Source organism: Mus caroli, unplaced genomic scaffold (genome assembly GCF_978045245.1).
Source record: "Mus caroli unplaced genomic scaffold, Mus_caroli_1 scaffold_4, whole genome shotgun sequence".
Classification (NCBI taxonomy): domain Eukaryota; kingdom Metazoa; phylum Chordata; class Mammalia; order Rodentia; family Muridae; genus Mus; species Mus caroli.
The window spans coordinates 127,929,995-127,954,981 of record NW_028227259.1 but is presented as its reverse complement, the minus strand read 5'-3'; the positions used below and the strand labels follow the sequence as shown (position 1 = coordinate 127,954,981).

Below are 24,987 nucleotides of genomic sequence, written 5' to 3'. Positions count from 1 at the left end.
CCTTGGCCCCACCCACTTCATAGACTTCACGCCACGCCCTTCGAGAGACCAACCAATCACCGCCTCGAACCGAGTTGTTATAGAAACTCTTATCGCCACCCACTTTTTCTCCCATCAAGCTGCGCGCCTGGCCGGGCCTCATCCCCCTTTTTTTTTCTTTTTCTTTTTTTTTTTTTTTTTTGTGCCATCCGGGTCTCTCGCGCAAGGGATTCAGTCTGTGGCGAAGCTTCGAGGCGGCCAGTACTGTTGAGTGCGGGCAAACAGAGGCGCCGCCTTAGCGGCCGGGACTCAAAAAAATAATGGCGGTAGGTACTAAGTGGAGCTCGAAGGCCAGGCTGGGTTTTTGTTTGTTTGTTTTATTTAACACAGAGTGGGCGACCAGCTCATCGGGGCTGTTGTCCGTGCCTGTGTGTGGACAAGATGGCGCCGCGGCCGCTCGCTGCGCTCGCCATCATGGCTTCCTGCTGCAGGGAGGGGGAGGTAAGGCGGTCTGGCTGGGGGTGGGGAGCCGCAGGGAATGGCTTGGTTTTTCTTTCCCTCTCCAGAACTTTCCTCATCACTTCCCTGACCCAGTATTTCTCCAGAAGCCCACCGAACTGTGGGGTTTTAGCTCTTTGACCCAGACTGGTGTTAGGCGTTGCGTTTCCTAAGGCTTCTGAGTTCATGCTTGGCGCTTTATCGCATTTGACCGGAAAGGAAAAAAAGATCAGAAGTATCCTCTGGGACGCGTCGGGTCAAAAGGCAGGCTCCTTAAGGCGCAGTGTATGAGGACACAGTCTTTTTATTTGTTTATTTATTTATTTATTTTTGAGCGATCCCTCAGTGATAGGGCTACTTCTAGTTTTGCGAACCTTATTGGTTGAAACTGGGATTCTTTTAAAGAAGAAGAAAAAAAGAAGTCTTATCTAGTTCCAGTCCCTTATGTTTTAAAGCGATTTGTGTTTTTTTTTTGTTTTGTTTTGGGGTTTGTTTGTATTTTTTTTTTTTTGAGACATGGTTTCTCTGTAGCCCTCGCTGTCCTGAAACTCGCTCTGTAGACCATGCTGCCCCCGAACTCCGAAACCTTTGAGAACCGCAGCATTGTTTAAGACCCCATTCCTGAACCAAATGGAAGCCGTACCTAAGAGACCTGAACGGGAAACCTGCCCTGGATATATACTGTGTTCATTGCTAATGAATCATATTATTCCTGTGATAATTTGTTTCTGGTTTTCGAAAGAAAATATTCTTGTAAGCATTCTGTATTTCCTTTTACTGACAGGTTTTAACTTCATATTGCAAATAAGGCTTACTTTTCCTGATAGTTGGAATATTAGAATGGTACAGGTAGTTTTTCTGCATCTCACTCTCTTTCTAGATGAATGTAGAATGTGTTTTTTTGTTGTTGTTGTTGTTGTTGTTTTTTTGGCTTTTCAAAGAGTAGGCAAGCTTTTAAATTGTGGGATTAGTGTCTTGGGCCTCTTAGTATACTTCAAGAATGGTATTATTTACCTTGTGTTCCATTATTTTAAGTGAGATAAATTCAGTTATTGGATTTCTGCAGTGTCGTCCACTGTAAACGTAATCCTCCAGAGAGCTGGCCTAGTATTAAATCCTCTGCTTACCTTTCTTTCTGTGCTGTTGTCTAGGGTTTTCACGATTTAAATGTGGAAAACGGGTGGCTTATAGACCCAGTGATTGAACAGTGCAGTTTGCAGGCAGTGTTTCTATGGATTTCTACTAAACTGAAGTAAAGCTAATTGATATTTTGGCTCTCAGTCTCGGGGGATGGGGAGGACACATATTATTTCATGGGTTTAATGATGAGGTGGGTTTTATTCTGTAGTGTGTTTTGTATGTGAAATGACTGCTCATAACTTGTGTCACACAGTGGTTCCTCTTGTTACCAGGCTTCTGAGCTTGCTACAGAATAAGCTTTATTGGACTAAACCTCTTTTTCTGTAGTTTTCAGTTCTCATATTGGTTTTCAGAAAAAGGGTTCCTAGTGAGAGGCTGTAACAGGAGATTGAAAAGTTTGGGGGCAGCTTTGGACACATGGGCATCTGAACCTGAGATGAGGGGTGCCTGTGGTTTGTTTGAAGTGCTTTTTAAGCTGAGAAAATACCATAGGCCAATCTGAAATCGTCCTTAAGGATGCAGAGAACAAGAAGGGGGAAAATGTTCTTTGGAACACTGTCCTCTTTAATAATGTACTAGAGCAGCATGTATTATTACTCGGTTATAGTAAATCAGGGAGATTATAGTATTTTAAGAGAGTCAGCTATTGTTGGAAATCCTTTCTTTCTGTATCTTACTGTTCTCTATTGAGCTACAACTGGTAGCTTATCACATAATTTATGCATTTCCCCTCCAACCATAAGTTTGTCCTTTTAATTGTGTGTCCTTAACTGATGAGCCACCTTTCCTATCCCCAAATCTGTTTTATTTTGTGTGTTATTTTATTATTGGAGTCTGGCATCAGTTTTGATCCTTTTTGTGCTCCAGTAAAATAATACACTTCTTTATTTTGGTACTTATTTTCTGAACTAATCTTCCCAAGGGAAAAAGTTGGTCATGATTCTCACTGATGAAGACTAGTTATTCCCTCTGAAGTCCTAAATGAGAAGTTGGTAAACACTTGGTGGAAGGAGCAGCTGGTAAATACTTTTGGCTTTATGGGTGTTATTGTTTGCTTGCTTTACCAAGCTTTTTAAATATGAAAAATTACTCTTCAGCTGATCTCAACAACACACCTTTAATCCTAGCAGAAGCAGGCAGATACCTGAGTTTGAGGCCAGCCTGGTTTGTGTTGTCAATTCCAGGCCAGTCAGGGCTACATAAAGAGACCTTGTCTCAAGGGGCTGGGGGTGGGGGTCTGGAGAATTGTACAGTAGTGTAGTTTGCCAGATCCTGGCCTGAGTCATCTAGTCTCTGCTGAACAGATTTCTTTTCCTGTTAGGATCTCTGTCAGATACCTTATCCCTTCACTACCGACAATCACTGCTGTTTGTTTCCAGTACCTCTTATCAAAGTTCAACTAAATGTTGGGCTTGGTGGAATCTGTAGTTTCGATCCTCTGGAAGTAGAAGGGTCGGGAGTTTAAGGGTCTAGCCTGTCTTGACTGAGATGCCATTTCAAAATCAAATTCAACTGAAGAGAACTTTTAGATTTTCATGTATCCTTGAAGATGCTTTCTATTTTTTCCAGTCTAAATGAGTTTCTTTACTATTGCTTTTCTTTTCATTGTTTTAACATTTCATACATCAATACTGTTCTACATCATTTCCACCCCTCTTTAGTAGTACTATGGTAAAACATTTATTATTTGGTATTACAGTTCTCAGAAATAGGGTTGGGTAGTTGGGTTCCCCGCCCCCCACCCCCCCAAGACTGGTGATTTAATATGGAGTTTCACATATAGGCAGCAAGTGCTTCTACCACTGACCTACATCCTCAACCAGAAATAGCTTTAGTGATGGTTTACAATTGAAAGTCATTTCTTAGTCATTTCTTCATGGGTTTCTGTGCTGGTTGCTGTTGAGGGTACAGAAAATAGGTGGCTTTCTGTAAACTAGAAAATGACAAGAAATTGAACCTTAGGTAAATTGGGTCTCTGAAAATATTTGTGTCATTATGTCTTTTGTTTCAGTTTTGTAAGTGCTGGGGTTTAGCTCAGTGATAAGAGAAGTTGCCTGACAAGCATGAGACCCTGGGTATTTAATCTTTAGCACTGCAAAAAAATTTATATTGTAATATTGCCTATAAAATGCTTTAACGTGGAAACGGCTTGATGTTTCCATAGCCCAGAGCATAAATACGGAGAGGCAGAACATGTTTTGCTGTACCTCTGTGCCAAGGGATATTTTCATTAAAGAAGGTTAATTAGGTTCTCAGGTAAGGTAATTTTCTGCTTATTCTTCTATAATCTAGAAATACTCCCTATGCTGCTTTAATATCCTATAGTTTAAGTACCTTTCTACTTTTAACAGCTCATTTTAAATAGCTTTTTAATAATAATGAACAACAATTTGATTACTGGCAAGCATCTAAAGTTTTATAGTTTCTTTAAATATTTATTGGAAATACCTACGGTCAAGTCCTTTCCATCTGTTACTTTACTACACATCCATCCACTTGGAAATCGGCCATGTTTGGGTTTTGGTTTTTCTGGTAAAACTCAACTGTCTTAATTCCTTGCCCTTTTTAAAACTAGGAGATAACTGGAAATAAAATTATAAACTTGATGATTTTTTGGTTTTTTTTTTTTTCTTTTTTAACTTTTAGGCTATTGATACAGAACGAGATGGATTAGCCCTAGAAAAGACATCACCGGATAGAGAAAAGAAAAAAGAGCAGTCAGATATATCTATTTCTCCTAGAGCCTCAAAACATCATTATTCAAGGTCGAGGTCAAGGTCAAGAGAAAGAAAACGAAAATCAGGTGAGGAACTTATTTAATGGGATAAAATGTATAGATAGTGGTTTGTTCTACATTTATTGAACACACTTTAACTCTTTATGTGTTGTAGCACATGCATGGGGAGTTTTGTTTTTTTCTTCCATCACTTAAGCTAGAACCCAGCACTCTACAGTTAGTCCCTTACCATTTACTTAAACCCCAAGCCTTGTAATACAGTATATCTGAAGCAGGTTTGATACTTCCAAATGCTTGGTATTCATGTATCCTTTCAAAAAGATGAAACCAGCTAAGCATAGAATACACCTTTAATTCCAACACTTAGACACTGAGGCAAAGCATTATATAAGTACAAGGACAGCATGAATTACATTGTATTTCCAGGCCAGCCCAGGCCAACACTGTCTATAAACCAAAGGAGGGTAACTGTGTGGAAGGCTATTTAAAGAAAGCAGGGCTGGGTGTGACTTCAATTGGTAGAGTGCCTAGGTTACATAAGGACCTAATGTTGTAAAGTTAATAAGCAGAAGTGAGAAAGGAGTAATTTGTTTAAAGGCTGTAACTGGAGCTTAGTCATATGTTGATGTGTGTTTAAATTTATTGGGCATTATGATCATTTTTAAATTGAACATTTGCTAGCTTGATGCAACCTTGCAGGGCAATCAAAAGTTTTAAGAGTCTGACGCACGCCTTTAATCCCAGCACTTGGGAGGCAGAGGCAGGCAGATTTCTGAGTTCGTGGCCAGCCTGGTCTACAAAGGGAGTTCCAGGACAGCCAGGGCTACACAGAGAAACCCTGTCTTGGAAAAAAAAAGAAAAAGAAAAAGTTTAAGAGTCAACTCTAGGTTCCATAAAACCTTGCCTCAAAAAAAAAAAAAAAGAAATATATAGAGAAAATGTCTAGCTAACATCCATTTGACTGTAGAACATGTCAAATGTAATCCAGCCTATTAATTTCAAAATTACCCTAATCCAGGCTAACCTCCTGTGTGCTGGGATTATATGCTCAGCCCAAACCTGGTTTGTTTATTTTGAGTTTTATGTGTACACATACATGTCCATATATGTGTGTGAATAAAATATATTTATTTAGTATGTGTGTGCAAGCAGGTATTTGAAGGTAATGAGATCTTAGTGTGGGTAAAGGCACACATATGTGTAAGCCTGACAGCCTACATTTAACCCTCAGAGCCCCATAAAAGTGAAAGGAGGGGAACTGACTCCCAAAGGTTTTCCTCTGACCTGCAGCTGTGGACACACACAAACAGTAATAAACTGGCCAGGCCTGGGGCGCAGGCATAAACCGGCCCCAGCCAGCCTGAGGAACATAGTAAGGCTCACTCTAGTTTAAAATGTTGAACACAGCCTTAAAAAAAAAAAAAACTTAGGTAACTAAAGACAAGCATCATAGGAAAGCACTGTGTTACCCCATCAGAAATGTAGGAGGTAGGTGTTTTTGCTTTGCCTTTTTTTTCTTTTGGTTTCAATTCAAACCTGGACCTTGTTATGAAAGTCCTGTACTCCAAACCTTTTCATTATTATGTTATTATGTCATTATGTATTGAAGATTTTGTGTGTCTTCATGTAATTGGGGTTTTGTGTGTATTCACAGATAATGATGGAAGGAAGCACAGGAGCCGGAGCAGAAGCAAAGAGGTAATTAACGCTTTGTAGTGAATAGGTGCTTTAATTCTTATAAAGTGTCTGGTAGAAATGTTTTTGTGACTATTTGCCATTGTCAAGGTAAGTACCAAAACTTGAAATTTAAAAGGCTAATTGGGTTTTTAAATAAGCATGATTTGGATTCATCATTTTTTTCAAGAAGATAGTTGTTTATATGGAAAGTACCTTCAAAAGCTATTAAATTTTACTATATTGTGAAAATATTCACAATAAAATATATGAAGAATAAACTGGATTTTTAGGCCTGTGATACAGAGCTTCCATTAATCTGAGGTCCCAGGTCTCCTTATTCTTGACAACTGCTCAAGATTTCTAACTAGCAGTCATCTTTAACCACACCCCATTTATCAGCTACTTTTTCTTTATTGAAAATACTGAGTTTTCTTTCTTTTCTTTACTGAATAGTTCAGTGCACCTAATACTATTGCAATAAAAACGTAAGGGACAGTTGGAGAGGTGACATTTACAGTAAAGCCTTAGGGAGATAAAGGCAGCAGCTGGACTGCAGAGGAGCTGACTTGCCTCACCCACCTAAGAAGATGAGAGCTGAGCTACCCCGGAGGAGAATTAGCAGTGAGAAAGGGAAAGAAAAAAGCCTCAGGGGCCGGGCGAGGGACTCCTAAAACAAATGTGGGCCGGGACTTCACCTCTTCCCCTAATGGAAGCTCTGTTAAGGTTTTAATTTAGGAGAGTTTTTGTGAAAATGACTATTTTGTTTAGCTCACATGATAACATTTCTATAATAAATCATACTCAGCGTGCTAATGCGCGAAGAGACTGAACTGAAGACGCTGCAGACTCAGATAGCAAAATAATAAGCCTACTTCATGATAAGGTAACTATTAGTCATTCAAACTCCTATTTCCCTTAAATAAATATATCTTAAATCAGTTAAGGGTTATAATGTTTTATAAAATTAATAGTAATGTTATGTTTGTGAACTGATTTAAAATAAACTCTTTAAAGTTTCTGGAAATTTTACTATTTAAAAAGCCTTTCTAGTCTACCACTATATAGCAAAGTTGAGAATGTTTTCTAAGGTCTTGTTAATAGAGAGCTGGCCATGAAACTAAGGTTTGGCTTGTGCCTCCAGGTCTCTTATTTTTCTGCAAAATAAGAAGTCACTGATCATTTTCAGATGTGTCATTGTGCATGTTCCAAAATGATTGACTCCAATTTGTTGGTTTATTTTTTTACTTTGTTTTTAAAGTTAATTAATCTCAAGTCAAAAGGAATGTACTATGGCCTGTTGTGAGAAGTGCCCATGTTGTGTTATGGTGAGGTGTGGCCTGGGTAGCACTCGGGCAAAGGATGGGATCCAGGCCCAAATGAATTACTATGAAGCTTTGTGTCTCAGCTCCTGTTTATATGAAGTAGGAGAAAACACTTTCGACATTTGAGTTTCTATTACATTTAAGTTTAATACCCTGAGTCATATGAAATTTTAAGTTTTGAATACAAGGTGGGCTTTCCAAGTTTGGGTTGGGAAATAAATATGACTTAAAACTTACAAATTTGACATTTGAGTGGCAAGAGTTGAGATTTGATCATCACTTAACTTCAAAGTGTATGTTTTATGACACAGGAATTGTTACCCCTGATTTACCTTTTTGGTTTTTAATTTAAAATGATAGTTATTTTCCACCTTGGGTTCATAAAATGTAGTAGAGCTCTAAGCCTATTGGAATTGATGCTAAGTGGTTGCTCCACTATTTATAGACATTGAAAGACAAGGTCTTTGGAGAGAATGTGGCTAGTTAAAGGGGGATATTGCTACTCTGCCTAATTTGAAATAGTAGGAAATATAAACCTTTTGTTAAAGTATGCTTTTCTGCTTTGTTTGATTGCATTTTGTAGTATAGTTCTTTGTTTTTACCTGTTATCTCTTGTCTTTTTGCTATTATTGGGAATTGAGCCTAAGACTTTGTGCATGCTAGTGAAATGCTCTGCTACTGAGCCACATTCCATAGTTCTTATTTTTTACTTGATTAGTGTTTTGTGGGGTTGGGGGTTTTTTTGTTTGTTTGGTGGGTTTTGGTTTTGTTTTTTTTTGTGGGTTTTTTTGTTTGTTTGGTTTGTTTTGTTTTTTTTTTTCCCTGTATATTTTTTCGAGACAGGGTTTTTCTGTGTAGCAGCCCTGGCTGTCCAGGAACTTGATTTGTAAACCAGGCTGGCCTCACAGATACCCACCTGCCTCTACATCCTGAGTGCTGGGATTAAAGATGTGAGCCACTGCTCCCAGCTGTGTTTTAGTTCTCTAAATTAATTTTAATTGTTTAAATTGGATTTAGAAGTGGGTTTGGTTTGGTTTTGTTTTAATTTTTTTTCTTAATGAGGATTCTTCTTTGAGCTATGTCTTTTCATTATCCATTATCTGTTTTTAAAATCCTAAAGTAACAAATTGCAATTTTGTATCCTAATAAGAAAGTTGTAATTACTATGCACCCTTTAGGTGCTCTGAAAGTAGATTGTATTTGCCGCCCATCCTAAGGTTACTAATGTTGCATCACAACATTTCTGCACTGATGCCCATACTAACTCTTTTTGTTGCACTATTTTCCTGAAAGAACCAACTTCTTGTTAAAACAGGGAAGAAGACATGAGTCCAAAGATAAGTCCTCTAAGAGACACAAGTCTGAGGAGCACAATGACAAAGAACATTCTTCTGACAAAGGAAGAGAGCGATTAAATTCATCTGAGAATGGTGAGGACAGACATAAACGCAAAGAAAGGAAGTCATCACGGGGCAGAAGTCACTCAAGGTCTAGATCGCGTGAGAGGTAACTAGTTTTGCTGCTATAGATTAATGCCTTCCAGTAGCTTTAACTTAGTTTATACCTAGCCTAGAGTTATATACATGAGTCTTAAATTGGATATTAATTACTTCTTACTATCTTGATGTAGTTCTTTTTCAGCTGATGGCTAAAGGCTTTTAGATTGTTAGGGTATGGTAGACAGATCCAAAACCGTGGGGATCAGTCCTCAGTACTGAAAGAATAATGCTTTGGGGCTTTTTCATAAATCTAAAAGTAGCTTCCAAGAAGCTGAGAGATGGTTTACATGTTTAATTAGTGGCTAAATCACATTTAACCTCTTCAGTTATCTTGAAAAGTTACATTGTTAAACTTTATTAAGCCAAGAACTATTCTTTTATAGGATTGATATAGAAGTTGTTCCCTCTTTAACATCTGATTTATATTTTGATGTTTTGGGGAGGTGAGGGTGAAGATGGGGTTTCTCCATATAACTTCCATTCCTTGGTGATAGACCAACCAGGCTGGCCTCAAACTCAGATTCACATGCCTTCACCTTTTTTTTTTTTTTAAGATTTTTATTTATTATATGGAAGTACACTGTAGCTGTCTTCTGACACTCCAGAAGAGGGAGTCAGATCTCGTTACGGATGGTTGTGAGCCACCATGTGGTTGCTGGGATTTGAACTCAGGACCTTTGGAAGAGCAGTCAGTGCTCTTACCGGCTGAGCCATCTCACCAGCCCCATGCCTTCACCTTTTAAAGAAATGTACTAATTCTTGAGTCAAGGGTCACTCTCTAGCACAAGCTGTCCCAGAACTCACTATATGGCTTGGATTGGCCTCAAACTTCTGAGCTACTGTTACTAGTATATATTACTATATCCCACCTACAGACTTGCAATTGTCCCAGTATTCCTTTAGGGTGCTGAGTTACAATATTTAGTCACAGTGAAACAGCTTTTGGAAAATAGGGTCATGATTCAAATGTGTGGGCTGTTGTTTTAGTGCCTATGGGTGTTTTGCCTTCATGTATATGTCACACATGTGTAACTGGTGTCTATGGAGACCAGAAGAGCATTGAATTCCCTGGAACTGGAGTTAGGTAGAGTAGGTGTTCAGAACCCTCTGGAAAAACACTGAGCCTTTTCTCTTGCCTTGATGTTTTTTATTTGTTTTTAAGAACTCCATTTTAACATTGTTACATTCAGTAAGGTCTGGGCAACATTAGTATGATATCAAATATTTTGATATGTTTAGTCTTGACTTAAACAAGGTTCATTTTCCTTTTTCATTTTGTTTTTTGTTTTTTGTTTTTAAATAATCTTTGACGAACTTTTATTAAGAACTTTTGTGGTTTTCTTCCATCAATCTGTTTTCTGTTGTGTTTCTAAGATATCAGAAGCAGTTGGATCAATGACGGCCAGTGTGTATGCTCTGTAGTGTCTTTCCTGTGCCTTGTTCAGTATTACCATGGCAGTGATGGACACTAATTTTAGCCAACAGAGCATATTTCAAATTAGATCAAAGCTGATACATTGACAAGAACATTTGCAAGCCAAAAATCTGAGTCTGTTTGTTTGTTTGTTTGTTTTTGGTTTTTCGAGACAGGGTTTCTCTGTGTAGCCTTGGCTGTCCTGGAACTCACTTTGTAGACCAGGCTGGCCTCGAACTCAGAAATCTGCCTACCTCTGCCTCCCAAGTGCTGGGATTAAAGGTGTGCGCCACCACGCCCGGCCTGAGTCTGTTTGTTAACCCAGCATGCAATTCACTCTTTTTTTTTTTTTTTGATAAGTCAGCATTTAAACTGAATCCAGCCAGGCAGTGGTGGTGCATGCCTTCAATACCAGCACTTGGGAGGCAGGGACAGGTGGATTTCAGAGTTCCAGGACAGCCAGGGCTACCCAGAGAAACCCTGTCTCGAAAAACAAACAAAAAAAGGCGCGTGGGGGGCAGGGGGGGGAGTCCAACTGTAGTGTTTGGTTTGTTTGTTGAGATGGCTAGAGGCGAAGAAAGCTCCCTTTCCTAACCTGTTATATAAACAATGCAGGGTTTTTTCCCTGTCTTGATAACATATTTTGGGGATTTTGGTTTATTGCCTTATATGGTATAGAATGGATTTTTCAGGAATTAGGAGGATCAAAAGGTCAAGGTCTGCCTGAGATATGTAGCAAGAACCTGTGCTATCTGAGCAGTCATGAGTTTGTACACTTGAATTTCAGGCGCCACCGCAGTAGAAGCAGGGAAAGGAAGAAGTCTCGATCGAGGAGTAGGGATCGGAAAAAGTCTCGATCCAGAAGCAGAGACAGGAAGAAGTCAAGATCTAGAAGCAGGGATAGGAAACGAAGGATCAGAACTCGTTCCCGATCCAGATCCAGACACAGGCATAGGACTAGAAGCAGGAGCAGATCAAGGAGTCGAAGTCGGTAAGTGTTTATTATCCTGAATAAAGTATAGCAGGACTTCTTACTATTTAGCTTTTCTCAATTGTATGCAACAATTTTATTTGCTGATTGACCTAATATACTTTAATAAATCACTACATCATCATAAAGAGAAATGTAGGCCTAGTTGTTATGTTTCAGTGAACATGCTTTATTCTACTGTGTCCATGGGCTCTGTGCCTTGAGCGACAAAGAAAAAAAAAGTGCTATACACATCCTTACACATACATATATATATGAAGGTCAGGTAACCTAAAGTCATTATGGGGTTTTTGGTTTTTTGTTTGTTTGTTTTTATCACATGAGCTGATTTTGATGACTTTTTGTTATATATACTATAAGCGCTATGCATGCTGGTGGATTTTGGAGGTATCTTTAAATACCATGGCCATATTGTCAATTTCCAAGAGGCAAGAAGGAAGACCAATACAATATGACTTGGTAGCCTACTTTGAGAGTCTAACACTCAGTAGTTTATTTTAGGCATATTTAACCATAGCATTTCCTGGTGACAAGTAACTCAAGCCAGTGCCTACTAAATAAGTTGAAACTCTTGTGTATCTTCCATAAAGATGGGTTCTATAGATGCACCTAAGGGTATTTAGAAGGATAGTGCTATAGATTGACAGAGGTAGACTCAAGGTAAGGGTCTGGAGGAGCTGGTGGCATGGACATCCATACAGGTAGCCCAGAGATCACCAGGCTATTAATTTGAACCACATCCATTTCCTGCCTTTTGGTCAGAAAACATGTTATACATCTGTGTTTGACTTTACTGGTTTCCTTCCTGCATAAGAGCCTGTTGGCCTTATACAAGTTGAAGCCAGCAGAGGATGCTTAAATCCCTTGTATCTGGGGTTACAGGCAGTTGTTCAGCACCCAGCCTGAACTTCAATTTTTGGGGTGTTGAGAGGGTTGGTTTTGGGGTTGTTTTTTTTTTTTTTTTTTTTGAGACAGGGTTTCTCTGTGCAGTCCTGGAACTCACTCTGTAGACCAGGCTGGCCTTGAACTCAGAAATCCACCTGCCTCTGCCTCCCAAGAGCTGGGATTAAAGGTGTGCGACACCACCGCCCGGCTGCTGAACTTCAGTCTTAATAACAGCAAGTACTCTTTTTTTTTTTTTTTTTTTTTTTTTGGTTTTTCGAGACAGGGTTTCTCTGTATAGCCCTGGCTGATCCTGGAACTCACTCTGTAGACCAGGCTGGCCTCGAACTCAGAAATCCACCTGCCTCTGCCTCCCGAGTGCTGGGATTAAAGACGTGCGCCACCACGCCCGGCCAGCAAGTACTCTTAACATCTGAGCCCAACTCAAACCCACTGGATGAGTTTCTTCTATTGCATTTTTCTAATCTAATGATTAATAACTATTATCTGAGATGTTAATAACTCAGCTTAAAAATAGGAATATTTGAGTCCTCATGTACATACAAACATACAGGATGAGCAGTGTACAAACATATAGGATGAGCAGTGTTTTAACTAATATTTGCATCACTAAGGAAATAGCCAGTGTGATTCCAGCTATAACATGGGTGTTGGGGTTTTTTTTTTTGTTTGTTTGTTTTTGGTTTTTCGAGACAGGGTTTCTCTGTGTAGCCCTGGCTGTCCTGGAACTCACTTTGTAGACCAGGCTGGCCTCGAACTCAGAAATCCACCTGCCTCTGCCTCCCAAGTGCTGGGATTAAAGGCGTGCGCCACCACGCCCGGCAACATGGGTGTTGTTAACTGGCCACGTGTATGAGAAATTTAGAATTACTTTATAAAGGATGTATTGATCGTTGGGGATAGAGAAGATTCAGAGGTTACAAGCACTGGCTGCTCTTATTCAGTTCACAGCACTCATGGCTTCTTACAACATCTACTATTTATTGTAGAGATAGAAAGAAGAGAATTGAAAAACCAAGAAGATTTAGCAGAAGCCTAAGCCGGACACCTAGTCCACCTCCCTTCAGAGGCAGAAACACAGCAATGGATGCCCAAGAAGCATTAGCTAGGAGGTACGTATCTTTTCCCATGTAATTCATATTTTTTTTCTTTTTCAACTTTAAGTAGCTGGTCAATTGTATAGATAAGCTTTTAACCCAGAATAATTATACCTTCCTCCAAAAAATTGCTAACCATAAATGCTTTTGTACATTTAGGGTACAGACCTATCTGAGTAGGTTTTTAGTTGGTGATTTTGTCGGTTTTTAATTTGTACATTCAAGAAGACTGACGTTTTTGCCTTTGGGGTTACCTGATTTTTTTTTTTTTTTTAAATCATATATTTAGGCTTTTAATGTCTTTGTTTGAATTTGAGGACTTTTGAGTTAGAAAAGGGACCTCTTGTCTCTTCCCTTTTTCTCTAAAGACAAAACACCTGAACACTGAGATTTTTGTCACCAGTTTTTAGATTTAGTAGGTACATATCATAAGCCACTTTATTATCTTGTAGTGTAGAAAGAATGCTGCATTTCCAAAGGTTCTGAGTGCCAGGTGGTTGTTTGGCCACATTAGAGCAAGTCGATAACAGAAATATGCAGGAGCCAAAGAGCGAAGAACGTGTTTGCAATTTTTTTCATATTCTGAAAATTATACTTTTTGGATTTGGGGTTTTTCTTTTTCTTTTTTTCTTACAAAATTGAGTTTGTATTTTTTTTCATTATAAAAATACAGTTCTCACAGTGTAACCTGATGTGCTGCTGCCCTGTGAAGCCAGCCTGGCAGAAACTCCACTGAACAGCAGCAAAGGTGTGAGCTCACCCCTTCTTCATCCATTCACCTTAGTGAATGGACTTGGTTCCGACCTGCAATGGCCCTACAAGTGCAACCAATAGTTGTCTTGTTTGGAGCGACGGAGTTATGGAAATCTAATTTATAATGATTTGTTTATTAACTGTCAGTATTTTCCAAACATTGAAATTTTCTATTTCTTACATACATCTGTTACATTTTCTTTTTTAACTGTTACTAAGGTAAAGTTATAGACTGTTGTATATGTTAGTATTCATCGTTAATTCTTGCATTAAGAGGCAGGAGGATCAATTCAGGGTCATTCTTGACTATATCAATACTTTGAGGACAGTGTTGGGCCTATGTAAGACCAAAAAGAAAAAATACAAAGTTGTTACTACTATCAAGCCCTTTGAAATAGATTATCAGTGATGTTAGTATCATAAGGAAATAGGACACCCCTCTAAAAGAAATGTGTGAAGTGTTAGTCCATGCCTTCAATCCCAGTGCTTAGGAGGCAGAAGTCCATAAACCTCTTGAGTTTGAATCCAGCCTGGGCTACATAGAGAATTCTAAGATATCAGGGGCTATCTGCTGAGAGACCCTGACTACAAAACAAAACAAAAACAAAAAAACATGTTTCTTTTGTCTTTTGTTTGGTTTTTTTTTTTTTTTTTTTTTTTTTTTTTTTTTTTTTTTCCTTTTTTCGAGACAGGGTTTCTCTGTTTCTCTGTGTAGCCCTGGCTGTCCTGGAACTCACTCTGTAGACCAGGTTGGCCTCGAACTCAGAAATCCGCCTGCCTCTGCCTCTGCCTCCCGAGTGCTGGGATTAAAGGCGTGCGTCACCACGCCCGGCTCTTTTGTTTGGTTTTAAGTGTCAGAATTTAAAGCAGCTTTAAAAATAAATGATCTGTGACCTATTTTACTAATTAACATAATTAGAAACTTGCTCTTATGTGCTTAATAAAGAAAGAAAGGATAATAGGTTATGACATATCTTGTGTAATTTAAGTACTTGTTAAAGCAAGTATCTGCTGATAGTTCACTGTGGCACACATCTCTAACCCTAGCATTTGGCTGATATCATCATAAATTTAAGGTCATTCTCACTACCTGAGTTTGAGGCCATGTGAGATAGATACCTTCTAGAAAAGAGAAAAGTTGAAAATACCTGTTAACTGTCACTATAATGCACATGTGTCACAAAACAAAAAACCTTTTCCTCAGTCCTGCCTGGTTTGGACCACATTCATGAAAGATAACATTTGAAAGGGGTTTCTTATTCAAGGACTGGGATTACTCTGCTGTATAAGAAATGAATCTGAACAAACGTGGTAATTTAGTGTAAAGTATAATTTCGTTTGTTTTATATTGAAATTTATATTCTATGTTACCAGTTACTTTCTTAGTCATAGATTTCATAATTTGGTTTGTCTTAGATTATGATGAAAGGTTTTTGCATATCATCTTCTAAATTAAAGATTATTGTGATCCGTTCTTTGAATATAAAATAGTTGAAATGGTTTTACCCAGGGTCATTCTTTCCCGAGCAGTATTTATAAACACTGTTTTGCCGCTTGCTTCAGCATGCACTATAATTTCCATAACATGAGTATGAGATTTGCAGCTTTAATGTTATCTTTGCTTTCATAGCCAGTACTGACAGGAATTGGAGACTGTTTGGATTATTTAGTTTTATTTGCTGGCTTTAAAGCAGGGTGGCCCTGGTTGTTCTGTAACCCAGAGTGGCCTTGAACTCACTAATAAGATCATCCTGTGTCTCCCAACTTCCGAGGTAAAGGCATGTTCCACCTGTCTGTTTTGATTTTTCTAGACATGGTTTCACCGAGTAATTCTGCTTTAATCTTCTGCATGATGGTATTTCGTTATATGTTGCCTTGGCCGCCTAGGGATTTTTATATTTTGTACTATTGAGTCAAGAGGTGGTGCACAAGCCTTTAATTTCAGCATTTCAGGGTGAAGGAGGCAAAGGTAGGAAGATCTCGATTGAGGCATCCTGGTCTACAGAGCTAATGCCAGGACAACCAAAGCTACACAGAGAAACCCTGTCTTGGGGCCAGTTGGGAGTAGTTATTGTTGCAAACACCTGTAACCCCTCTGTGTCAGACTGTCTCTGTCACAGGTATTTCTTTGAGTGAATAGCCCTGTAATTTAAGAGTTTGAGAATTATACTGAAATATTCATTAACTGACTGGTACCTAATCTATGTAGGAGGAATGTGATATTTATTCAAGCTGTATGTATAAACTGTCTGCATGTATACCATGATGGTACATAACTTGGTTTTACATCACATTGTTTTACATTGTCTTTGATAGATTAGAAAGGGCAAAGAAATTACAAGAACAACGAGAAAAGGAAATGGTTGAAAAGCAGAAACAACAAGAAATGGCTGCAGGTAACTTACTATGAATTGTGTGGTTATAACCTTATTGCTGCTTGTTACTAAGGTACTACATAAATATTATGCATGCTTTCATGTTCTCAAAACTTGGTTTTTGTGTTCCTGAATAGTGGTGCTTGCCTTTAATCCCAGCACTTGGGAGAGGCAGAGCAGGTGATCTCAACAGAGTGAGGCACTGTCTCAAACAAAAACAAAACCCAAAAAGTTTGGGTACAGATGTATATGGCTTTAGAGAAAACCCAGAGTGGGCCAGTGAACTATTGTGATAAAATTTTATCTTGAGGCTGGTTAGTGTCAGTGCATGCCTTTAATCCAAGCACTTAGGATTGGCAAGGGCAGGTACATCTCTGGGTTTGAAAAACAGCCAGGACTACAAAGAAACCATGTGCGTGTGTGTGTGTGTGTGTGTGTGTGTGTGTTGGATTAAGGGGATATGTTTGTTTTTAATTACATCGGGTGTATTTTGGATAGCCGTTCTCTCTTGGCGTAGGCACCTTTATTTTATGGATATAAGTACACTATAGCTGTACAGATGGTTGTGATTCTTGATGTGGTTGTTGGGAATTGAATTTAGAACTCTGCTCACTCCGGTCCACCTTTCTCCCTCCAGCCCAAAGATTTATTTAATATTATAAATTATTGTACTGTAGCTGTCTTCAGACGCGCCAGAAGAGGGCATCAGACCTCAGTGCGGGTGGTTATGAGCCACCATGTGGTTGCTGGGATTTGAGCTCAGGACCTTCAGGAGAGTAGTAGGTGCTCTTAACCCACTGAGCCATCTCTCCAGCCCAGTCTTTGGATTTTTAAGACAGTCTCCTGAACCTCAGCCAGGCCTTAAATATGTGATCTTCGTCCTATGACAACCTCCTAGGTCTACACCCAGCTCTACCAGTTGAAGGTTTGTGTGGCTTGTTTTGGGTTTTGTTTGCTTGGGTTTGTTGTTGTTTGGTTTTTTCTTTTTTTTTCTTTTTTTTTTTTGGTTTTTCGAGACAGGGTTTCTCTGTGTAGCCCTGGCTGTCCTGGAACTCACTTTGTAGACCAGGCTGGCCTCGAACTCGGAAATCCGCCTGCCTCTGCCTCCCGAGTGCTAGGATTAAAGGCGTGCGCCACCACGCCCGGCTTGGTTTGGTTTTTGTTGGGTATTTGTGTCTATGTATAAGCACCCATATGCCTTTGTATATATGTATAAGTCTGGAACCACTTCTTGCTCCTTCCTTCGAATTATGGGCACCAAACTTAGGTGACCTGGCTTTTCTTTTTTTTTTTTTTTTTTTTTAAAGATTTATTTATTTATTATATGTAAGTACACTGTAGCTGTCTTCAGACACTCCAGAAGAGGGCGCCAGATCTCGTTACGGATGGTTGTGAGCCACCATGTGGTTGCTGGGATTTGAACTCTGGACCTTTGGAAGAGCAGTCGGGTGCTCTTACCCACTGAGCCATCTCACCAGCCCCGTGACCTGGCTTTTCTTTTTACACACCAAGTTATCTCAGAGACTCATGAGCAGCTAATTTCTTAATAAGTGAACAATGGTCCAGGCATGGTGGTGCATGCCTTTAATCTCAGCACTCGAGAGGCAGAGGCAGGTGGATTTCTGAGTTTGAGGACAGCCTGGTCTACAAAGTGAGTTCCAGGACAGCCAGGGCTATACAGAGAAACCCTGTCTTAGAAGGAAAAAAAAAAAGTGAACAATGGTTATTCTTGGTTAAAAACTCAATTTACTTGCTTCCTGTGTTTGAGAACTTTTAAGCCTGATGTGTATGTTGGCCATGATCTAACCTCAGGAGGCTCATGGAAAACTCAAAGCTAGACAGAGCTGTAAATATAGCAAGACTATCTGCAAAAACAAAGTATCAGAGAAGGAATTGGAGGGGGCGGGTCAATACCGGATTTTTCTGTATAGCTCTGGCTGTCCTGGAACTTACTCTGTAGGCCAGGCTGGCCTGGAACTTAGAAATCCACCTGTCTCTGCCTCTCAGTGCTGGGATTAAAGGCGTGTGCCACCACTACTGCGCTCTATTTTAAGAGGCTTATATCTTGTCAGGGAATGGTGCCTCAGGGCAGTTTCTCAATTTTTTTAACACCATACCCTACATAGCAAGTACCAAGCCAGTCTGGTTTATATATTTTCCTTGTCTTAGAAGAAGAGGACGGGGAGCCAGCTCAGCACTTGGCAGCAGCAACTCTGGCTACTTTTCAGTGGTCCTGGGTTTGATCCCTAGCACCCACACTACAGTTCATAGCCGCCTGTAGCTCCAGGAGATCCAATGCTCTCGAGTTCTCTTTGGCAGTAGACATGCATGTGGTACATACACATACATGAAGGCAAATACATCTTTGAAGTAGTGAGCTATGTTGCTAACTTATAAGAATCTAGCACTTCTCTAGAATTTGACAGTGCCATCTGTTAGGTATGAACGATGCCCTAAATTGTTCTTGTTCTAAAGTTTTAATTAAAATGCTACTGGTGCTATAGTTCATTTCTACTAAAATCATGCCTTCCTATTGAGTACATTTCTTTGGAGATAATGAGCAAATATCTATTGACGAACACATGAAGATGTTTAATCCATTGTGTGCTGACATATTTAGTGGAAAATATCCTTCCATTTTACACATTGTAAAGTTTTATACACACTATTTTTGTGGGAATTAGATTGCTTATATCTTTAAAAATCCATTGTGCTTTTTCAGCAGCTGCAGCCACTGGAGGTTCAGTTCTTAATGTTGCTGCACTGTTGGCATCAGGAACACAGGTTACTCCTCAGATAGCTATGGCAGCTCAAATGGCAGCCCTGCAAGCTAAAGCCTTGGCAGAGACTGGCATAGCAGTGCCCAGCTACTATAACCCAGCAGCTGTGAATCCAATGAAGTTTGCTGAGCAAGAGAAAAAGAGGAAAATGCTCTGGCAAGGCAAGAAAGAAGGCGTAAGTGCTTGTGTGCTCTTGTCATTTCAACTCTGCTAATAATTTCATAAAAACAAACTGAAATGGAAGTTAGCCTTTTCAAGATCTTATTTTATAAGCAAGTTTGGCATGATTACTTAAAATTGAAAATGTGTTTATTTGTCCAACTTAGAAAATAAAGACTCATTTGCATGGTTCTTGGTTGTGACCTTCACGGGTAATAATTGTATTAGAATTTCAAAAGACTGAATTCATTTGACCAAGCTTTTGAAGAAAGCCAGTTATTTTATTTTCATATATTTATAAGGGGTGGGTAGCAGGTACTAATAAGCAGCTTAATTGAAGATTATATTACATTATAAGCCAGAGAGCGTGGTTCATACCTCTACGTAGACCCATCACTTAGTAGGCTAAGGCAGGTGGATTAGGAGTTTAGGACTGCTTGGGTTAATGTGACATGCTTTCTCAGTGGGTATAGGATTTATTATAAGGTATTTAAATGTCCTTCATAATTCCATAAGTGTTAAGAGAGGTAAGAATTCTAGTATAAGAATACTTTAAATGCTATCATTTTATTTTGACTGTATTATGACCTTTATAACTTAATAAATTATTATTAAGTTTTATATATTCTAAAATCCAGTGCTTCTTAACAGGACAAATCTCAGTCCGCCGAAATCTGGGAAAAATTGAATTTTGGAAACAAGGACCAAAATGTCAAATTTAGGAAGTTAATGGGCATTAAGGTGAGTTATGCTTTTGGGTTGATCCTTTCTGTTTTCCTGGCAACATTAATTTTCAACCTCAAGGTATTTCAGTAGTGTGCTGGCAGTTCCAAAGTACTTTATTGAAAATATCTCCATTCTCCAGGCTAATCTCATAGACATGACTATGCCATGGCCTTACTCTTAGATAATGACAAAGCCTGCTGAGGCTCCCTAATGAGACCCTGTATTAACATTCTAAATCAGGCCAGGCATGGTGGTTCACACCTTTTTAATACTAGCACTTCAGGACGCAAAGGCAAGTGGATCTCTGAGACTAGCCTAGTCCACAAAGAGTCTAGGACAGCCAGGTCTCTGTTGCACAGAGACCCTGCCTCAGAGAAAAGAGTAAATTGTCTATTTTATCTTTTGAAGAAAGTTAAACAAGATTAATGAATTTGCTGGGGAAATACTGGTAGTCTTACAGATAGTAACTTCGGGCTGGTGAGATGGCTCAGTGGGTAAGAGCACCCGATTGCTCTTCCGAAGGTCCAGAGTTCAAATCCCAGCAACCACATGGTGGCTCACAACCATCCATAACGAGATCTGGCACCCTCTTCTGGAGTGTCTGAAGACAGCTACAGTGTACTTACATATAATAAATAAATAAATAAATCTTTTTTAAAAAAAAACAAAGAGTAGCTTCTATCTGCTAGTGGCTAGCCCCACCTCCACTCTTCCCAGAATGCCTGCAATCTTTTTCTGTTAAACCCAATTTTAAAATAGAAAATACTTTTGTCCCTGAGACAGGCCTATGCCTCCTTCACTTTACTTACAGCAGTTATATATGTGCTGTCTTAGGTGCACTATCCTTTACCACACTACTTACAATAAGCTATTGTGCTATGTTCCCATAATGCCTTTGTACTTACAAGTGTTTTAATAACTATCATCTTTAATAGTTTATATCTGAGCCAGGCGTGGTGGCGCACGCCTGTAATCCCAGCGCTTGGGAGGCAGAGACAGGCAGATTTCTGAGTTCGAGGCCAGCCAGGGCTAAACAGAGAAACCCTGTCTTGAAAAACAAAAAAAAGTTTATATCTGGTGCTTGGAGAGGCGGCTCAGCTGTTAAAAGCAGTTGTTCTTCCAGAGGCCACAGGTTTGATGCTCAGCATCCATATGAAAGTTCAGAACTGTCCATGTCCAGTGTCTAGGGCACCACGACAGTGTACCTGTGCTCCTGATAATAATGGTTTAAAAGTTAACACCTTTCGTGTCTGGTGTTTAGAGTGAAGATGAAGCTGGCTGTAGCTCCGTTGATGAAGAAAGTTATAAGACTTTGAAGCAACAAGAAGAAGTTTTTCGCAATCTTGATGCTCAGTATGAAATGGCAAGATCACAAACCCACACACAAAGAGGAATGGGTTTGGGTTTCACATCTTCAATGCGTGGAATGGATACAGTTTGAAAAAATATCAATTTGGGACTTTATAGACTTGTTCTGATGTTGGGTCCTTGTTCACCACACAGCTAGTATTCTAGCTTGCATGGGTGTTGCATTGACTTTAATTTATTGAAAAATACGATTTTTTTGTAAATATCAGATCAGTGATACTGGTGTTAGTGTTGTAATCAGGTTCAACCCACTTCCATTAAACTTGACAGGACTATAGAAGGACAATATTTTTTAGTTCATGAATTCTACTTTTCAAATATATTAAAGCTTCGGGTGGGATAAAATCTCATGCATAGATTTTTCTCGTGTCCGCTGTCTTGTGTACTTTTGTACTTAACCTTGTACAGTTATTTTCATCTCTTGAAACATGAAAGAAATGTTATGTAGATGTTCTTTAGAAGATCTGGCCATTTGGTACATAATCCTGCACACAAGCTGGGCAGTGATAATAAAAATGGTTTTCTCAAAACTGGTGTTAATTTAAGTTACCTGCTGTTTGGTTTGGGGAAGTTGTTTGTCTTTATAATTAAAAAACTGGTTATAAATGCCTTTTTACAGCCTCTATTATAAGGTGTAGACAATACCACAGTGAGCTGTAAAGGGAGGGTGAGTGGAGCATATTAAAATAGTACTGTTTCTACTGTAAGGCAGAATTGGTGTGCAGTATTTGTTAATCCATGTTAATCAGGAAATAGACTAAAGTATTAAAGGGATGTGAGCACTTTTACTCTAATAAAGTGCCTTATAACAAGTCCATTGTATGCTATTTGCTTATTACCCCTTTTGAAGTATTGTTCAGCAGGAACTAAGACATGAGAAGGGGGGGAAAACATAGCTCACACTTTTAATCCCAGCACTTGAAAGACAGGTATATGGCTGAAAGTTATAGGCCAGCCTGGTCTAATAGTACAATCTTATCGCAAAAAAAGGAAAACAACTTTGTGAAGCTGAGACTTGAATGATATCTCAGGTCCTGTCGGCTAGAGCCGTGCTTTGTGGTGGGTGGTCATGTAAGGGACACCAAGCTTAATATAGTATAACTACCATATGGTAAAGACAATTGGTGTAAAGACCTACAAGTGATGAAATACAAGTCTATCTGTGACAATGTGACTATTAAAATTCCCTCTTGAAAGATGCAGATCTCCGAGTTTGAGGCCAGCCTGGTCTAGAGTGACTGCCAGGACTATGTACACATAAACCCTGTGTGATAAAACCATTAAATAACTTCTTGGAGAAAGGACAAAAAGGCTGGCATCCCATCCATCCATAGAGAGAGAGATAGGAAGATTGTCTCAGGCCAGCCTAGGCTACAGGTAAACCACTGGAAAAGGCCACTCTTGCATAGCCACATGGGTTTGATCCCCACCACTGCATAAACAGGAGTACATGAGATCTCAAAAGTCCTGGAAGACCATTGTCTCAGACACAACTATTCCCACAGATTTAGTGCTTGAAGCGCTAAGACTTAAAATCATTTAAACACAAACACATGCCTGATTTTCAACTACAATGGTCTGATCTGGAAATACAGCCTGAACCATTGAAAGAACTTAGGCTTTCCTTCATTAAATTGTATTAAGTGACATTTCTTGAGTGGATTATTTATGACCTGACCTATCTACTCAGTGAAGATCTGGGAGAAAATAGATCCTAGGTCTACAGACTAAAATCTTTCCATGTAAAACTTCCCTTTTTTGGCCTATAAAACCTCAGACCCCAAGTGCACAGTTTCCTCTCCCTCAGAACTGCTCCCATTCATTTTTTTCTGATTAGACAGTATGCCTCTGTAGAGATCAGTACTTGCCCCCATTGTAAAGATACCTTATTCTTCTATAGTAATTGTCACTGTGCCTTACAATCTTTGCTAATCTAGGTCTAGCCCTGGAAGCTTCTAGCTTCCATACACTCTAACCTAGGCCTAGAATATTTTCAACCTCTGAGACCTAATGCTAAGATCACGTTTCTAGTTCTTTCCAAACTTTGGTCCCAAGCTAATTCATTCAAACTGGGCTCCTGAGTGAATTTGCTCTGCTTGGCCTCAACTATCTGTTCTGATCTGATCCTCATTCTCTGGTTCATTCTGTCTTCATCTGTGGCTAGCCTGTTTTCTCTCCAATCTGTACAACTAACTGTCTCAATAAAACTGCCTCCTTCCAGCAGGGCAGTAGTGGTGCACACCTTTAATCCCAGCACTTGGGAGGTGGAGGCAGGTGGATTTCTGAGTTCGAGGCCAGCCTGGGCTACAGAGTGAGTTCCAGGACTACACAGAAACCTGTCTACAAAAACAAAACCACCACCTTCCTCTTTCTACTGCTCTCCTAGTTTTCCTTATCTCTCCTCTTGAGAGTTGGGAATATCTTATTCTGTCAAATCTTTCTCAGATTTGTCACTCTGCCACTCAGACATCATTTTCAGAGATGGGTGCTTCCTTCTACAAACTAACTTTACCTTCATTGTTTGGGATTTCTGGCAGTCAGATAAAAGCTGACATTTTTCTGGACCACTACTCTGTTCTTCGTTTGCTTTTCTCTATTCTCTATCTCCCTTGCAAGATAGCCCTGCCTGGCCACGTCCAGTCTGCTGACCATGTTCTTTCTGTTTAGCACACTTCGCTCTACTCTGGGCTCTTCCAGATGTGATACAGATTATTTGATCACACTATGAACCCTGCGATTATGTTATTTATTTGAAAAACCTTGTTTTAATTGTGTGGCTCAGCCTTAGTACACACCTTTAATATAGGAGCTCTCTGCCTGAACTTTGTAAAGAGATAAAGTCACCCATATGTCAAGAGGCAGAGCAAGCAACCAGTTGACAGGAAGGGAACGCAGGATTAAGAGAAAAACATAGAAGCCGGGTGGTGGTGGTGCACGCCTTTAATCCCAGCACTTGGGAGGCAGAGACAGTCGGATTTCTGAGTTCAAGGCCAGCCTGGTCTACAGAGTGAGTTCCAGGACAACCAGGGCTACACAGAGAAACCCTGTCTGGGGGGGAAAAAAAAAAAAAAGAAAGGAAGGAAGGAAGAGAAAAGAAAAGAAAAGAAAAGAAAAGAAAAGAAAGAAAACATAGTAAGGGTAAGTTGGGGTTTGCTTTGATTGTGACTGTACCCTGATATATTTCCCTTTTGAAGGAAGTAAGTGTTTTAGTGGAGCCCACAGTTAAGAGACTTTAATTGTAAAAAGACTTTGGATTTTAAAAGAGGTTGGATATTTTAAAGAAATTGAAATATTAATATGGGGCTGGACAGATTGCTCAGTGTTTAAGAGCACCAACTGTTCTTCCAAGGGTCTGAGTTCAAATCCCAGCAACCACATGGTGGCTCACAACCATCCATAATGAGATCTGATGCCCTCTTCTGGTGCATCTGAAGATAGCTACAGTGTACTTACTTAGATATAATAATAAATAAATCTTTTTTAAAAAAGAATTTGAGCCGGGCGTGGTGGCGCACGCCTTTAATCCCAGCACTCGGGAGGCAGAGGCAGGCGGATTTCTGAGTTCGAGG

At 39.5% G+C, this 24,987-nt stretch overlaps 1 protein-coding gene across 3 annotated transcripts; it reads left to right on the top strand.

Moving 5' to 3' along the window:
• The first annotated feature begins 100 nt into the window (after window positions 1–100).
• Window positions 101–22,234, top strand: Rsrc2 (arginine and serine rich coiled-coil 2). 3 transcript variants are annotated; one of them, XM_029477651.2, is made up of 12 exons: window positions 104–305; window positions 3,782–3,873; window positions 4,264–4,420; window positions 6,009–6,052; window positions 6,837–6,914; window positions 8,647–8,859; window positions 11,054–11,257; window positions 13,150–13,272; window positions 16,327–16,406; window positions 19,108–19,340; window positions 19,976–20,065; window positions 21,312–22,233. In XM_029477651.2, exons 5-12 carry the CDS (start codon window positions 6,907–6,909, stop codon window positions 21,489–21,491), a joined length of 1,131 nt encoding a protein of 376 aa, XP_029333511.1. In that variant the 5' UTR covers window positions 104–305; window positions 3,782–3,873; window positions 4,264–4,420; window positions 6,009–6,052; window positions 6,837–6,906; the 3' UTR covers window positions 21,492–22,233. The 3 variants fall into 3 exon arrangements, with proteins under 3 accessions (XP_029333510.1, XP_029333511.1, XP_021017977.1); XM_029477650.2 differs by lacking the exons at window positions 3,782–3,873; window positions 6,837–6,914 and having other exon boundaries at window positions 101–305; window positions 8,669–8,859; window positions 19,111–19,340; window positions 21,312–22,234; XM_021162318.3 differs by lacking the exons at window positions 3,782–3,873; window positions 6,837–6,914 and having other exon boundaries at window positions 8,669–8,859; window positions 21,312–22,232.
• The last annotated feature ends 2,753 nt before the right edge of the window (window positions 22,235–24,987 follow it).

What these genes read in the sequence shown, in the direction of transcription:
- Rsrc2 (XM_021162318.3), top strand. An exon ending in AGAAAGAAAACGAAAATCAG is followed by an intron (nt 4,421 to 6,008) that starts GTGAGGAACTTA and finishes GTGTATTCACAG; the next exon opens with ATAATGATGGAAGGAAGCAC. An exon ending in GGAAGTTAATGGGCATTAAG is followed by an intron (nt 20,066 to 21,311) that starts GTGAGTTATGCT and finishes TCTGGTGTTTAG; the next exon opens with AGTGAAGATGAAGCTGGCTG.